Raw genomic sequence first — 15,628 nt, forward strand, 5'->3', positions numbered from 1 at the left:
AAACAAAGGTATCACGCTTTTCCAGTCCGGAGCCTCCAGCGACGCTCCTCAGTCCGGAGCCTCCAGCGACGCTCCTCAGTCCGGTGCCTTCAGCGACGCTCCTCAGTCCGGAGCCTCCAGCGACGCTCCTCAGTCCGCAGCCTCCAGCGACGCTCCTCAGTCCGGAGGCTCCAACGGCGGTCTGCAGCCCAGAGTCTTCAACGGCGGTCTGCAGCCCGGAGTCTTCAACGGCGGTCTGCAGCCCGGAGTCTTCAACGGCGGTCAGCAGCCCGGAGTCTTCAATGGCGGTCTGCAGCCCGGAGTCTTCAGCGGCGGCCTTCAGAGGCGGTTGGCGTTTCAAAGCCTCCGGCGATGATCCACGGTCTGGTTCCTCCGGACACACAGAAGCGGGGGGATCAGCGGGCGGTGGGGGTGCTACGCCCTGAACCAGAGCCTCCGCCAATTATAGATGCCCACCTGGACCCTCCCCTATAGGTTCAGGATTGCGGCCGGGAGTCCGCACCTTTGGGGGGGGGGGGGGGGGGTACTGTCACGCTCTGACCTAGAAGAGCTGTGTTTTCTCTGTTTAGTTAGGTCAGGGTGTGATAGGTGGGTGGGCATTCTATGTTTTGTTTTTCTACGTTTTGTCCGGGTATGGTTTCCAATCAGAGGCAGCTGTCTATCGTTGTCTCTGATTGGAAGCCATACATAGGCAGCCTGTTTTTCCCTTTGTTTTCGTGGGTAGTTGTTTTGTTAGTTAACCGGACAGAACTGTTGGCTGTCATTTTGTTTTCTTTGTTTAAGTGTCTTCATTAAAACTTAAAGATGAGCACTCAACACGCTGCGCCTTGGTCCCCTTTATATGACGACCGTTACAAAAGGTGTCATTGTACACTGATGATTCATGTTTTCTTTTAAATCCACAACTTGGATACCTCCACAGCCTCATAAAGGATCTAGATAATTTTTACAACCAAATTATGAAAAGTATTATATTACGTATTGGATCACAAAAAAATACAACTTTTACTTTACTATGTAGTTTACCAATAGAATGGTCTGATGGTGATGTGGATATACTCGGTATACATATCCCAAAATAAATAAATGATCTCACTCCAATAAATTTAGATAAGATCTTGCTACCATGCAAATGTAAATACCTTTCTATTTGTGGAAAAATCACACTGATTACCTCTTTAGTCATATCCCAGTTGACCTATTTGCTTATGGTCTTGCCTACACCTAGCGAACAGTTTTGTAAATTATATTAGAAAAGAATATTAAATTTTATTTGGGACAGCAAACCAGACAAAATTAAACGGGCCAATTTATATAATGAATATGAATTCGGAGGGCAGAAATGATTAAATATTAAAGCATTAGACCTCTCACTAGTTGTACAAAAGTCATACTTAAATCCGAACTGGTTCTCTAGCAAATTAGTAAGAATGTCTCACCCTATGTTCAAGAAAGGCTTTTTTACATTTACATTTATATTTAAGTCATTTAGCAGACGCTCTTATCCAGAGCGACTTACAAATTGGTACATTCACCTTATGATATCCAGTGGAACAACCACTTTAAAATAGTGCATCTAAATCCTTTTTCCCTTTATTCAGATTACAACCTCTCACTTTCAGTTATTTGAAAAGGAAATCATCTCCCAAATATCGCTATTTTTAAAACAAGCCATAGAAAGTTGGTTGCAATTTAATCCACCAGAAAAGACAGAACAATATAACAAATATTGTGGTTAAACTGAAATATACTAATTGAAAAATTGTTTATAAAAAAAATTGTTTATACATTTACATTTTAGTCATTTAGCAGACGCTCTTATCCAGAGCGACTTACAGTAGTGAATGCATACATTTCATTATTTTTTTCCCCCCGTACTTCCGCCTTCTTTAGACTAGTTTAGTATCTGGAGCATCAGCATTTGTGGGTTAGATTACAGGCTCAAAATGGCCAGAAACAAAGACCTTTCTTCTGAAACTCGTCAGTCTATTCTTGTTCAGAGAAATGAAGGCTATTCCATGCGAGAAATTGCCAAGAAACTGAAGATCTGGGACAACGCTGTGTACCACTCCCTTCACAGAACAGGGCAAACTGTCTCTAACCAGAATAGAAAGAGGAGTGGGAGGCCCCGGTGCACAACTGAGTAAGAGGACAAGTACATTAGAGTGTCTGGTTAGAGAAACAGACGCCTCACAAGTCCTCAACTGGCAGCTTCATAAATAGTACCCACAAAACAGCAGTCTCAATGTCAACAGGAGGCTCTGGGATGCTGGCCTTCTAGATAGAGTTCCTCTGTCCCATGTCTGTGTTCTTTTTCCCATCTTAATCTTTAATTTTTATTGGCCAGTCGGAGATATGACTTTTTCTTTGCAACTCTGCAGCGGCAGGCATAAACAAGGCTAGTGTGTCATCCGTGGACCTAGCTCCCTCTAGATGTGGATCTGTCTGAGGCTTCTTAAAGACTATTTAAGAGTATTCCTCTGAACCTTTTGACAGCAGGTGGGTATGCAAGGAAAGGTTAGAATGTCTTTGGAAATATCACACACACTGTGACGCACACAGCAAGCATTTATTTCTCAACCGTTATCTATAAGATTTACTCCCTCTGCATGTGGTTAGACTTTCTTTGTTTGGATTTTGTACTTTTTACTCCGTATTGCGTCAAAAGGAGCCTCCACTCCCCTTGCAGCACAGTTCACAATAGGTAGGACAGGCTTCTTTGTGTCCACACAGATTCTTTCCTTTGCTGAGGGTAGGCGAATTCTAAAGGGGCTTGTTGGATCCAATAAAAGCAGCTATTGTATGTAAATTATTCACACAAGAGCATATGACTGACTGTGCAGGGCAGTGGCTAGTGTGAGAGAAATCATTAGCAATGCAAACTCATGGTGTTTTGTCTCACATAGTCACTAATGGAAAAAACTATTTCTATACTAATGGTAACTCAATTATTTCTTGGTGTGTTTGTGCACTACTTCTACTGAAGGTAATTTTATGAATTTAATAATTTGTTACAACTGTGAAATCTAAATTAAGTGTACAAAAAAACGTTTTTATTTTCCTTTTGTTGTCATGATTTACATGTTGGTGAATAGGGTTCTAAAATTCTAAAACTATCCTTAAAAAGCTGTATTTGATGTATTAACATGATTTAAAAGCACCATTTGGGTTCTATTTAATTTTTCATAACCAGTAACAGCCACACAATAGATTGCTTGTAAAATAGACTACATAAAAAGTATGTGGACACCTGCTCGTTGAACATCTCATTCCAAAATCATGGGCACTAATATGGAGTTGGCCCTCCCTTTGCTGCTATAACAGCCTCCACTCTTCTGGAAAGGCTTTCCACTAGATGTTGGAACATTACTGCAGGAACATGCTCCCATTTAGCCACAAGAGCATTAGTGAGGTCGGGCACTGATGTTGGGCGATTAGGCCTGGCTCGCAGTCAGCATTCCAATTCATCCCAATGGTTGCCACAAGTTGGAAGCACAGAATAATCTAGAATGTCATTGTATGCTGTAGCATTAAGATTTCCCTTTACTGGAACTAAGGGGCCTAGCCCAAACCATAAAAAACAGCACCAGACCATTATTCCTCCTCCACTAAACTTTCCAGTTGACACTATGCATTCGGGCAGGTAGCGTTCTCCTGGCATCCACCAAACCCAGATTCGTCCGTCGGACTGCCAGATGGTGAAGCGTTATTCATCACTCCAGAGAACATGTTTCCACTGCTCCAGAGTCCAATGGCGGGGAGCTTTACACCACTCCAGCCAACGCTTGGCATTGCGCATGGCGATCTTAGGCTTGTGTGCGGCTGCTCGGCCATGGAAACCCATTTCTTGAAGCTCCCGACGAACAGTTATTGTGCTGACATTGCTTCCAGAGGCAGTTTGAAACTTGGGAATGAGTGTTGCACCCGAGGACATACGATATTTATGCGTTACATGCTTCAGCACTCAGCGGTTCCGTTCTGTGAGCTTGTGTGTCCTACCACTTCACAGCTGAGCCGTTGTTGCTCCTAGACTTTTACACTTTACAATAACAACAGTTGACCGAGGCAGCTCTAGCAGGGCAGGAATTTTGACAAACTGACTTGTTAGAAAGGTGACATCCTGTGACGGGGCCATGTTGAAAGTCACTGAGCTCTTCAGTGAGGCCATTCTACTGCCAATGTTTATCTATGTAGATTGCATGGCTGTGTGCTCAATTTTATACAGCTGTCAGCAACGGGTGTGGCTGAAATAGCCGAATCCACTCATTTGAAGGGGTGTCCACATACTTTTGTATATATAAGAAAATCAGGGGTGCACACTGTAAGAATAAATAACATGCAAATCTTGAATAATAGCTTTAAGTAAAGGTTTTATTTAGGAAATCATAATTAATACTCTAAGATGTACAATATTTCAATAGGGAATTATTTGAAATATTGATGTTTTCTCATTTATATATTGATTTGAATGAGTTAAAGTGAAATAGACCTGAACCCTGTTATTTGTAGGGACAATTTGCATTGACATATCATAGTTTTTGTTATGGCACTTCATATATTATAGAACATTAAATGAATGTCCCCACTACGACCCCAGTCTGTGGTCAGTCTGGCTGTGGGAAGGCAACAGATATACCATGCAGGTTGGTGCCAGTGTCAACATGGCACAATGGTCACATGGGGGCAGTTACACCCTTGCCAGTGACTTTGGGAAAAAAGGTCACATGATGTGTTGTGCCAGACCAAAGACTTGCGCTCTTAAGCCGCACACCAACGTCAGGGCTGGTAGAGAGGCTTGGTTTTCCACTGGACGCACATCAATGTCCACGCTACACCGGCGGGTCAACGTTGTCCTCCACCCTGGGTGCCGCCTATGCCTCTTACACCTCCTGTTGAGCTTGGTAACCTCTCCATCTCTCCAAGTCTCTTCTTCTGGCATGGCAGGAATGACTGGAATGGAATTAAATAAATCTGAAATATAGCAAGCTGGAGAGAGCTCAGTTGCTGTTGGATTTGAAGAATATGGAATTAGTCTTGGGGGATTCTGCTTTTAAAGAATGGATGGCTTTATTGAGATTTCCCAATGTCTCAGTCGCTGACCAGTGCTGGTCGGACAGTGTTGTTGACTGGTGAATCGGGTTATGTGAGATCTGTGTTTTTAGTAACAATCCGTGCAATTAGTATTTGTATAAAGAAATCTTGTGGAAATAATTAACTTATGTAAGGCAAATTTTTTAATGCAAAATTATCAACAAATGACCTATTAGCTTCTACAATGAAATCATTTTAATGCCATCCTTGTTTTTCAGACCTGGAATCGAAAATGAACTGGGCGTCCTTTTATGCCGTCATCAGCGGTGTAAACAGACACTCCACTGGCATCGGTCGTATCTGGCTCTCTGTCCTCTTCATCTTCCGTATCCTGGTCCTGGTGGTTGCAGCAGAGAGTGTGTGGGGCGACGAGAAGTCTGGCTTTACTTGTAATACCCAGCAGCCCGGCTGCAACAGCGTCTGTTATGACCACTTCTTCCCCATCTCACACATCCGTCTGTGGGCCCTGCAGCTCATCTTGGTGTCCACCCCGGCCCTGTTGGTGGCCATGCATGTTGCCCATCGCCGACACATCGACAAGAAGCTCTATAAACTGTCTGGCCGGGCCAGCCCCAAGGACCTGGAGCAGATCAAGACCCAGAAGATGAAGATCACAGGTGCCCTCTGGTGGACATATATCATCAGCCTGTTCTTCCGCATCATCTTCGAAGTGACCTTCATGTATCTCTTCTACATGATCTATCCCGGCTACAAGATGATCCGGCTAGTCAAGTGTGACTCGTACCCCTGCCCCAACACGGTGGACTGCTTTGTGTCCAGGCCCACAGAGAAGACTGTCTTCACTGTGTTCATGCTGGCTGTGTCAGGGATCTGTATCCTGCTCAACATCGCAGAGGTGGTCTTCCTGGCAGGGAAGGCTTGCGGTAGGCACTTAAGCAATGCTGGAGACTCAACCATGGGGGCATGGATCACCCAAAAGCTCTGCTCTTACTAGAACAAACTAAACGGACCAGGGCAGTATAAATCTAATTGGTTACATAACATGCTCAAAGCTCAAGGTAAGGGCCTTAACAACACTCATTAATCTGCTTACTGCACCATGATGAGGTGTCGACACTTTTTCTATACTTCAAATGGATGCGATTAAAAGGACAATATCAATTTGGATATAGACACAAGCTCGACAGAAGAGGAGACTGAAGAAAAGTATGGTAAACTGATTTATTAACGTGCCCTTAACTTGCAACGCCTCAAATTCATCTGAATTCAATATACCAGCAACTAAACCATCTCATCATCTATTCTATATCATGATTTAAACATATTTTTCAATTCCTGACAGCCAGTTTAATCACTGATAATGTGGCGTGCTTAGGACAAAGCCTGGGTATGGGTTCAATTGTCCATTGTAAATATTAACCCAAGAAAACTGTCCAAGTGGTTAATTTAACCAACATCTGATGGTTGTGGTGGAGTATTACTAATAACTATGAGGCCATTCCAAAGCACCACTAATAACTACCTCACTTTCATAGTGAAATATCAAGTGGGTGCTTCAAGACATCTGAATGGTGGTTTGAATGCTATGAATGAGACTGATTATGCAAGTGTATAGAGTAATATAGAATGGATAATGAATGAGAAAATATGCTTAACTTTCAAAGTTTAAGTTACGATGGAAGAACCGAATGATCAGAGAACATGTTTAGAATTTGTGGTACTGTAAAGTTTTTACTTCATAATATATATAGCATTTTAGTCCCTGTTTTGTTGTATACCATGCCTTCTTATATTGAATGTATTGCACTGATTTTTATTGCTGTACCTAATAAAATTAGAAATTCCTAATAAAACACTTGAGTTTAATTATGTACAATAGCCACATGGAAATATTATAATGAGCTGGTAGTAAACACAACTATATGCGTATATGCTTGTTAGTGTATTCTGAATGCTTTATGTACAGGTAACTGCCAAAATAAAGGAAACACCAACATAAATGGTCTTAATAGGACATCGGGCCACCACGATCTGCCAGAACAGCTTCAATGCGCCTTGGTAAAGTTGGCATAGATTCTACACGTGTCTGGAACTCCATTCTTTCACAAGAAATTCCATCATTTGGTGTTTAGTTGATGGTGGTGGAAAACGTCATCTCAGGCACTGCTCAGAATCTTCCATAAGTGTTCAATAGGGTTGAGATCTGGTGAGAGACACACACACACACACACACACACACACACACACACACACACACACACACACACACACACACACACACACACACACACACACACACACACACACACACACACACACACACACACACACACACACACACACACACACACACACACACACACACACACACACACACACACACACACACACCCCCCCCCCCCCCCCCCACCCCACCCTTTAAACCCCCTATGCTCCTTTGAGATCTCTCTTTCAGTCACAGAGATCTCTTCCTCTAGGATTGGTAGCCAAAGTAATGGGCAACTGGGCATTTTTATACATGACCCTAAGCATGATGGGATGTTAATTACGTAAATAAACTTAGGAACCACACGTGTGGAAGCACCTGCTTTCAATATACTTTGTATCCCTCATTTACTCTCAAGTGTTTCCTTTATTTTTTATGTGGTCTTATGTTACAAGGTGATGTTACCTTTATGTAATACTTCAGAAAGCCACAGGAGAGCAGCATTAACATATACAACTAAGCCAAAACATTAGGTACTAATGGTTTATAGATTCTCTGCTGTTATGGTCATCAATTGACAGTGCCATTGAGTAAGAATTGAAGGGGAAAAAGTTCAATTCATAGATTTATTTTTTAAACACAATCAAATAATGAAGTCTCGGGAAGCTTTCTAAAAGACAGAGGTAGGCTAGAGTTCTCGTGAGCTGTCAGACCGCCTGTGAGGAAATGTCTGAGGCAGCCTCAGTGATTAAAGACTCAGACAGGCTGGGTAGAGTGCATGGTCCCAGGTTATCAATAGCATAGCCTTGTGAGGGGTCAGCCTCTGAGCCTAAGAAATATTCACCCTTGGGACAGCTGGACCTAGCAGGGGCAAGTGTGAGGGGGCATTTCTCTTTTTCTAGAGCACGTCAAAAGAGACCATATATAGAGTCTATGAGGTGTGAGGTCTGACAGAAGGAAGACATTTAATCACAATGATTTTCACTGTCCGCTAAGTATAGCTCCACTAAATGTAGATGTTATCTGGAGTTGTTATCAGACACTTTGCTTTTAACAAGCTGGATAAATACAGCAAATTTTGGTCATATGAAGAGCTTCATTCCAAAACGGTATATATCCACTTTCAGAAACGTTGTCAAATTAGCATTAATTGTCTAAAGAAATTCTGAAAGAAATGTGTTTTTTCACTATCTAATCATGGCATACGTGCCAGACATGTGTTTGTTTAAAATCTATCACCTGATGGTTTCATTTCAAAAAGATAAATAGTCATGTTTTTTTGCAAAATACTATATATCCGCCTCACTCTCAGAGAAATAAGTACTGCTAGGTTTTACACAGTCAAATGTAACAAATATCTACATTTTGTGACATCAATATAATTATTATTTTAATAATTCAATACAGTCATATTTGATCTGTTTGTAAAACATTTATATTTGACATTTTAGTCATTTAGCAGATGCTCTTATCCAGAGCGATTTATAGTAAATGCAAAAAAAAAAAAAAAGTTAGATCTATTAATTAAAAATCGGAGAACAGTAATATTTTACACACACGAAAGTACCCATAAGCAATAATATCTGATGAAAAAACACAAATGTGAAAGAACTGTGGATATAGCGTTTTGGAAATAAACTCTACATATGGTTAGCATTCATACTGTGCCTTTCAAAGTGCAGATTTGCAATGTACCATATGTGTTCTCTGTTGACTTATCTGACCATACAATTTGATGCTTAAAGGGGTATGATTTCATCCCTACAATGAACCGAGGTCAGTTTAACCAAACATGGTTTTGTCTCTTTCAGTGAAAGTAAATATAACTGTTTCTGTTTGGAAGGATGTCCTCTGCTGAATTTACAACCACCACAGACTGTGAGATTCCTGTCAGCCTGTCAACAATGACACAGTACGTGCCAGTCAATCCCAACCATCACAAAGAAGGGAGGGTCCACCTTTTTCCATTTTCTGATGCTCTCCAACCCCCCCCCCCCCCCCCACCCCATACACACATCCCCTTTAGTGATAGCAAAGTCACTCCCTTCACAGTGAATTATATTTAGAACCATACCACGCAAGACTTAAACCCCCCCCCCATTGGACTACTTACACGCCACTCAGTCGTAAAGAAACACCACTTTAGCAGTGGGCTTTATAATTCTCTACAGGGAGTGAGTGCTCTCATCCTAGCTAACTGACAGTGAAAAAGGGTTCTTACAGAGGTCCTATTGGTGGTTACTTTTACAGGACACATTTATGGGGCGTAAGTAAGCAGATTCAACAAGAGCTAAAAACTTGTCGAAACCATTTGTAGACAAGATAGCTTACCATTAGAAGTCTAGTGTCATCACTATCCAAGGACATGGTCTTGCCGGGAACAGGATTACCACGGTATAGACTGTGATGGATAGCGACCTAAGCGGAGACGCCAGCACTGGATCTGCAATTTCACTGGAGATGAGCATCATGGGAAGGTGGGTCTTGACACACTGTGTCTATAAAAGTTTCAACTGAAGAAACGTACATTGTAAAATCATGTTTATTAGTGGTCCCTGCAGTCATACTGCAAGAGGCCAGTAATTATGTCATTTCACTGTATCATAATAAAGTGTGTATTACAATTCCAAAAGCAGGTTGGTCAATATTAGTCTCTGAATTTCTGAAATGGTTCAACTTCAAACTGTAATGAGGGAAGACAACCATTTCAGTGTAGTTGCAGTGCAGTCTACTAACCAGGCCAGTGTTGTTATAAAATATGATTTACTGTGTAATAAGAGCAGAATTTAACAGATGAAGTCAGAGATGATTAGATCATGGACTATGATGAATGTAAACAGACAAGTCTTAGATTGAGAAAAGTTATTGGCCATCCACATGTACACTGTCATGAAAGGCTATTAGGTAACAGCAGCCTCGTTTTTTTAATCATTTTAAAATCCCTATGGGAAACTCATCTGGGAACCTGACCGCAACTTCCAGAGGCAAGTTCAACTTGCATCAATGACTAGGTGTGTTTACTAAAGTATCCACTCAACCCCTAGGAATGTACCATTAATCTATATCTAGGCAGAGGAGAGTTGCAACCTGCCATGTGTGTGTCAGTATGTGTGTCTTGGAGCTCCTCCATCTGATCTTCAGTTTACACTGCCTGGCAGTAAGCTACAGTGGCCAGGCCACCACCTGCTCCAGGGCATACTCTCTGGGTAGTGGTTACAGTCAGTACTTAGTCTTCATGCAATGGACATTCATACATGATATTTGTATTACTAAAATGACAGGCAGGGGACCATTCACTTCTGGGACTATTAACAGGATCAGTATGAGATACATATACTGCTCTATAACCTTTTAAATGGGAGATAACCTATTTCTATGATCTATTCCTGATATGCTATCACATACTGTATACACTAAATACAACATATAAAGTAGCCTACAATTAAGTACAACGAGTGTGATGAATATACAGGTAACTGCCAAAATGAAGGAAACACGAGTAAATTAGGGTTCTGGTGGCTCTGTTATGGTGTGGGGTGCTTTTTCCTGGCATGGTTTAGGTCTGCTCAACCCCTTAGAGGGCAAGGTAAACACCAATAAATACACAGATATTCTGAATGATCACCTATGGAGAATAATTTCTATCTTGATGGGAGTGACGAGTGGTCACTGAATGGTTTGATGAGCATGAAAATTATGTAAACCAACCCAATTGTGGGAGATTCTGGAGCGACACCTGAGACAGCGTTTTCCACCACCATTAACAAAACACCAAATTATGGGATTTCTCGTGGAAGGACGGTGTCACATCCCTCCAATAGAGTTCCAGACACTTGTAGAATCTATGCCACGGCGCATTGAAGCTGTTCTGGCGGCTCGTGGTGCCCCAACGCCCTATTTAGACACTTTATGTTGGTGTTTCCTTTATTTTGGCAGGTACCTGTACATCATCCATTCATACATCGTGCTCATATCTCACCTATAATGAATAAAATTACATTGGTAAGGCTGCAAACTTTCCGAAATTCCCAGAAATTCTGGTTTAAAGATTCCAAGAATAAAGTGACAAAAAACAGGAAATCCGAAATTCTCCAACCAGGATTTCTGGAAACCTGGGAATTTGGGGAAAGTTACCAGAATTTTGCAACCTAAGATAGTGGTCTGCTTGATGGGAGGTTTCTCCTCAAGGAAACAGGTGTTTCTTTAAGGGTGGATATCCTGCTGTTGCTTGGGGTGTGTTCATTAAATCAAACATGCTAATAAAAACAGAGGAACTTTGAGGAAATGTATATATATCTCAGGATAATGAAGGGAAAACCCCAAAATATGCATACACACCACCCTGAGCTTTTCTACAAGACATTTCACAAGCACATGACAATAACCCAGGAACATGACCAACATTACACAATTTTTCATGTTTTTCAGAACTTCTCACATTTTGGGGAAATGTTGAGGATTAGGGCTCCAGTTTGTGAAAAATAAATTGTGTGGAAATGACAAGGCCATAGGTTGGTAATGAGTCAAAGTCTGGACATTACTTTCTCTTCAGATAAATTATGGCAAATTATTACCAGGAAGCACCAATCTCACTTATTAGTTGGTCTCTGCATGGTGCATAGACCAAATTAAGGTATTGACAAATGTTGTCATGCTAGAAGAAACAGAACCACATAAAGTTGAAGCAGAACCTCATATATGATAGTGAATCCGGTTAATTTACAGAAACCCTCTCAAACAAATAAAAAAAAACTGCACCTCAGCCAAAAACTAGAAACAAATTATTGAGTTGGAAAGGTCTGTATAGCCACAGTAAAAAGATTTGGCTCTTATCTTCAAATGCATGAGTTTACAACCAAATACATTACAAATGAAAATGCATCACGTAGGTACTTTTATTATGCCACCCTAGGTGTAATGATATAGTAATGGCGAGGCATTTTTCTCAAGCTCTCCAAGTTACTATGCAACGGTTTTCAATGCAATTGTGATGTTTGTCTCTTATGCAGTGCATTAGTTTGTATGTTTTTATTCTGATTGCAGGTTCCTGTTTTGGATCTCTCTGTAGGACTGAGCCTATGAGTGAGCCACTATGGGGGACTGGAACTTGTTGGGCAAGCTGTTGGAGAGTGCCCAGGAGCACTCCACCGTAGTGGGCAAGGTCTGGCTGACCGTGCTCTTCATCTTCAGGATCCTGGTGTTGGGAGCTGCAGCTGAGAAGGTGTGGGGTGACGAGCAGTCTGGCTTCACCTGCGACACCAAGCAGCCTGGTTGTCAGAATGTCTGCTATGACAAGACTTTCCCCATCTCTCACATCCGCTTCTGGGTGCTGCAGATCATCTTCGTGTCCACGCCCACTCTGATCTACCTGGGCCACATCCTGCACCTGGTGCGCATGGAGGAGAAACAGAAGCAGAAGGAGAAAGACTTGGCTGCGCAGCTGGCCATCCACAATGACAAGCAGCAGCTGCTGCCCGACACTAAGCCCAAAAAGCCCCCAGTCCGGGACGATCAGGGCCGTATCCGCCTGCGTGGGGTCCTGCTGCGCACCTATGTCTTCAACATCATCTTCAAGACCCTGTTTGAGGTAGGATTTATCGTAGCTCAGTACCTGCTGTATGGGTTTGAGCTGAAGCCACTGTACACCTGTAACCGCTCACCCTGCCCCAACGTGGTGAACTGCTACATCTCCAGGCCCACAGAAAAGACAATCTTCATCCTCTTCATGCTGGCAGTGGCGTTCATCTCGCTGCTACTGAACCTAGTCGAGATGTATCACCTGGGGTTCACCAAGTGCCGCCAGGGCCTCCGGTATAGACGTGCCCAGTCCACATTTGAGGCAGGGTACAAGGCACCCAGCGAGGCAGTGCCCTTTGTCCCGAACTATAACTACTTTCCCAGGCACCACCCAGCCCCTGAGCCCTACCATGCAGACGAGTACATCTTGACTGAGCCTGACACTGCCTACCACCCCTACAGCAGCAAAGTGGCTTACAAGCAGAACAGAGACAACCTGGCCGTAGAGAGGAACAGTAAACCAGAAGGGGGTGACACCACAGAAAATAAAGGTTCCAGTTCTGCTCCGGGGTCGCCTGCAGAGAACCAACGACGACCGAGTCGATCCAGCAAGCACAGCAATAATAAGACCAGACTAGATGATCTAAAGATCTGAGGGACAGTTATGGCTTATTTCCACCACAGGGTTTTATACAGTGGCTTGGCCTACAGATCTAAACTTTTGTGTTTCCACCTGAGGTGGCAGAAAAAAAGTATTGGGCCTTGGACCTAATCTGACTTGGTGCCAGAATTGGAACCAGAGTGGCTGTCGGAGATGCATTAAAGCTGGAATTCTTAATGGTGAAACTGCCACGGCTGTTTGCGATATTACAACAAAGAAGTTACTGCAAACAACAAACTCTGTTTTTTCCCCTTCTGACATCATTGCACACATGATAGTACATCAGCATATGTATTGGAATTTTTTGGACAATTTCCCTAGTATAAAACCAGGGTGTGTACACAACACAGGTATCAGTCAAAACGCAGCATTAGCCCATTTCCACACCCTAAACATCACCCTGTACCAAAGTAGACAATGTGCCTTTCATAGAAAACATTGTATCAGGAGAGCAAGGTTAGGGAAGGAACAATATTGAAGATAATCTTGTCTCCTCTAGTGACATTCTCTACAAGAATGGAGTCATGTCTGCCTTATCTTAAAAAATAAATGTACACCAGATTTTACTTGAATAACAAACATTTTAAAGATAACATTTGAGGGGTGAAAACAAAAACTTAAAGCAGGATAAAATCACATTTGTCAGGGGCCAGTAACTAAAACCTTTTGTAGAGGCTTAGGATAATTTAGTTTACTTGTTCGAAGTAGTTCGTTCACATTAAACATTTTACTCCTGAAAACAGAACTTCCCCAACTGAAAAACATCAGATGTTTGAGGCATTGACTCAATGCTGTGTCCTATGTGCAGTGCTACAAGCAGAGGTGGGCTCATGTTCTACTTTAGTTATGTTACTGTACAGAGCAATCCCATGGCCAGCAGACAAGACCCAAGTACGAGGTAAAGGGTACTCCCTGGACAAGTGCCATACCTCTATCTGGAGAGGTTTGCCAGGGAGTCTCAAAGAGAGAGGCCAATCGAACTCCAAAGCTTCATTAATTAGTTAGGGCATAAAAATAGCAACAGTTGGAGGTTTTCTCCCATTAGGCAAACATTTGCCATGTAGAGTATAACATTTCAAAGTGTTCAAGGTAAGTTGTTTTATGAACCCTTAATATGCTGATTATTCTGACAAAGCAAATGCTTGTCTGTTTCATATCACTGCGTAATCCTTTGGCAGACCACATACAAGAAAGAGTTTACATGTGTCTGTAAGATACAGAACACATTTAATTGATTTTACAACCATGAATAATGAATTGTATTTTTATGAAAGAATTTGTACAAGACATTCTCAATTCTATATGCATCCTTTAATTAGAAAAAGACAGAAAATAAACATTATAGTACATATTCAACTTTTCTCAAGACATTCAGGACTGAAAATGCGTTAAAACATACTATTTTGTCAATTAAAGACAACACAATCTAACCAGGATTAAAATGAAAAAACTATTCTATCACGATGTTAGGCTTATTTTGTTTAAATGAATGGTTATGATTGATACAATAAAAAATGATTAAATGAGGGGCAATATACACTACATGTCCAAAAGTATGTGCACTCTTCTGGGAAGGCTTTCCACTAGATTTTGGAACATTGCTGCAGGGACTTGCTTCCATTCAGCCACAAGAGCATTAGTGAGGTCGGGCACTGATGTTGGGCAATTAGGCCTGGCTCGCAGTCGGCATTTGACACAAAGTTGGAAGCACAGAATCGTCTCTAACGTCATTGTATGCTGTAGCATTAAGATTTCCCTTCACTGGAACTAAGGGGCCTAGTCCGAACCACAAAAAAACAGCCTCAGACCATTTTTACTCCTCCACCAAAGTTTACAGTTAGTACTATGCATTCAGGGAGGTAGCGTTCTCGAGGCATCCAACAAACCCAGATTTGTCCATCAGACTGCCAGATGGTGAGTCCAATGGCCGCAAGCTTTACATCACTCCAGCCGACGCTCAGTATTGCAGATGGTGATCTTAGGCTTGTGTGCAGCTGCTTGGTCATGGAAACCCATTTCATGAAGCTACTGATAAACAGTTATTGTGCCGACTTTCCTTCCAGAGGCAGTTTGGAACTCGGTAGGGAGTGTTGCAACAGAGGACAGACTATTTTTACATGCTTCAGCCCTCGGTGGTCCTGTTCTGTGAGCTTGTGTGGCCTACCACTTCGCGGCTGAGTCGTTGCTGCGCC

General features: G+C 42.2%; 2 protein-coding genes across 5 annotated transcripts; both read left to right on the forward strand.

Moving 5' to 3' along the window:
* The first annotated feature begins 2,868 nt into the window (after positions 1-2,868).
* Positions 2,869-6,905, forward strand: LOC115154550 (gap junction beta-1 protein). 4 transcript variants are annotated; one of them, XM_029700864.1, is made up of 2 exons: positions 2,869-2,986; positions 5,310-6,905. In XM_029700864.1, the coding sequence occupies exon 2, from the start codon at positions 5,324-5,326 to the stop codon at positions 6,044-6,046; it is 723 nt and encodes a 240-aa protein (XP_029556724.1). In that variant the 5' UTR covers positions 2,869-2,986; positions 5,310-5,323; the 3' UTR covers positions 6,047-6,905. The 4 variants fall into 4 exon arrangements, with proteins under 4 accessions (XP_029556724.1, XP_029556722.1, XP_029556723.1 ...); XM_029700862.1 differs by lacking the exon at positions 2,869-2,986 and adding an exon at positions 4,765-4,901; XM_029700863.1 differs by lacking the exon at positions 2,869-2,986 and adding an exon at positions 4,951-5,220.
* Positions 6,906-9,445: 2,540 nt separating this feature from the next.
* On the forward strand, positions 9,446-14,971 carry LOC115154553 (gap junction alpha-3 protein). Its single transcript, XM_029700869.1, has 2 exons — positions 9,446-9,735; positions 12,302-14,971. Exon 2 carries the CDS (start codon positions 12,351-12,353, stop codon positions 13,428-13,430), a length of 1,080 nt encoding a protein of 359 aa, XP_029556729.1. The 5' UTR covers positions 9,446-9,735; positions 12,302-12,350; the 3' UTR covers positions 13,431-14,971.
* The last annotated feature ends 657 nt before the right edge of the window (positions 14,972-15,628 follow it).

This window comes from Salmo trutta, chromosome 19, assembly GCF_901001165.1.
Source record: "Salmo trutta chromosome 19, fSalTru1.1, whole genome shotgun sequence".
NCBI classification, from domain to species: domain Eukaryota; kingdom Metazoa; phylum Chordata; class Actinopteri; order Salmoniformes; family Salmonidae; genus Salmo; species Salmo trutta.

Excerpts from the sequence above, each read along its gene's own strand:
- LOC115154550 (XM_029700862.1), top strand. The coding sequence starts at position 4,874 with ATGCCTCTTACACCTCCTGTTGAGCTTG. Across the intron at positions 4,902-5,309 it reads TACACCTCCTGTTGAGCTTG|ACCTGGAATCGAAAATGAAC; the intron begins GTAACCTCTCCA and ends CTTGTTTTTCAG.
- LOC115154553 (XM_029700869.1), top strand. The coding sequence starts at position 12,351 with ATGGGGGACTGGAACTTGTTGGGCAAGCTGTTGGAGAGTGCCCAGGAG.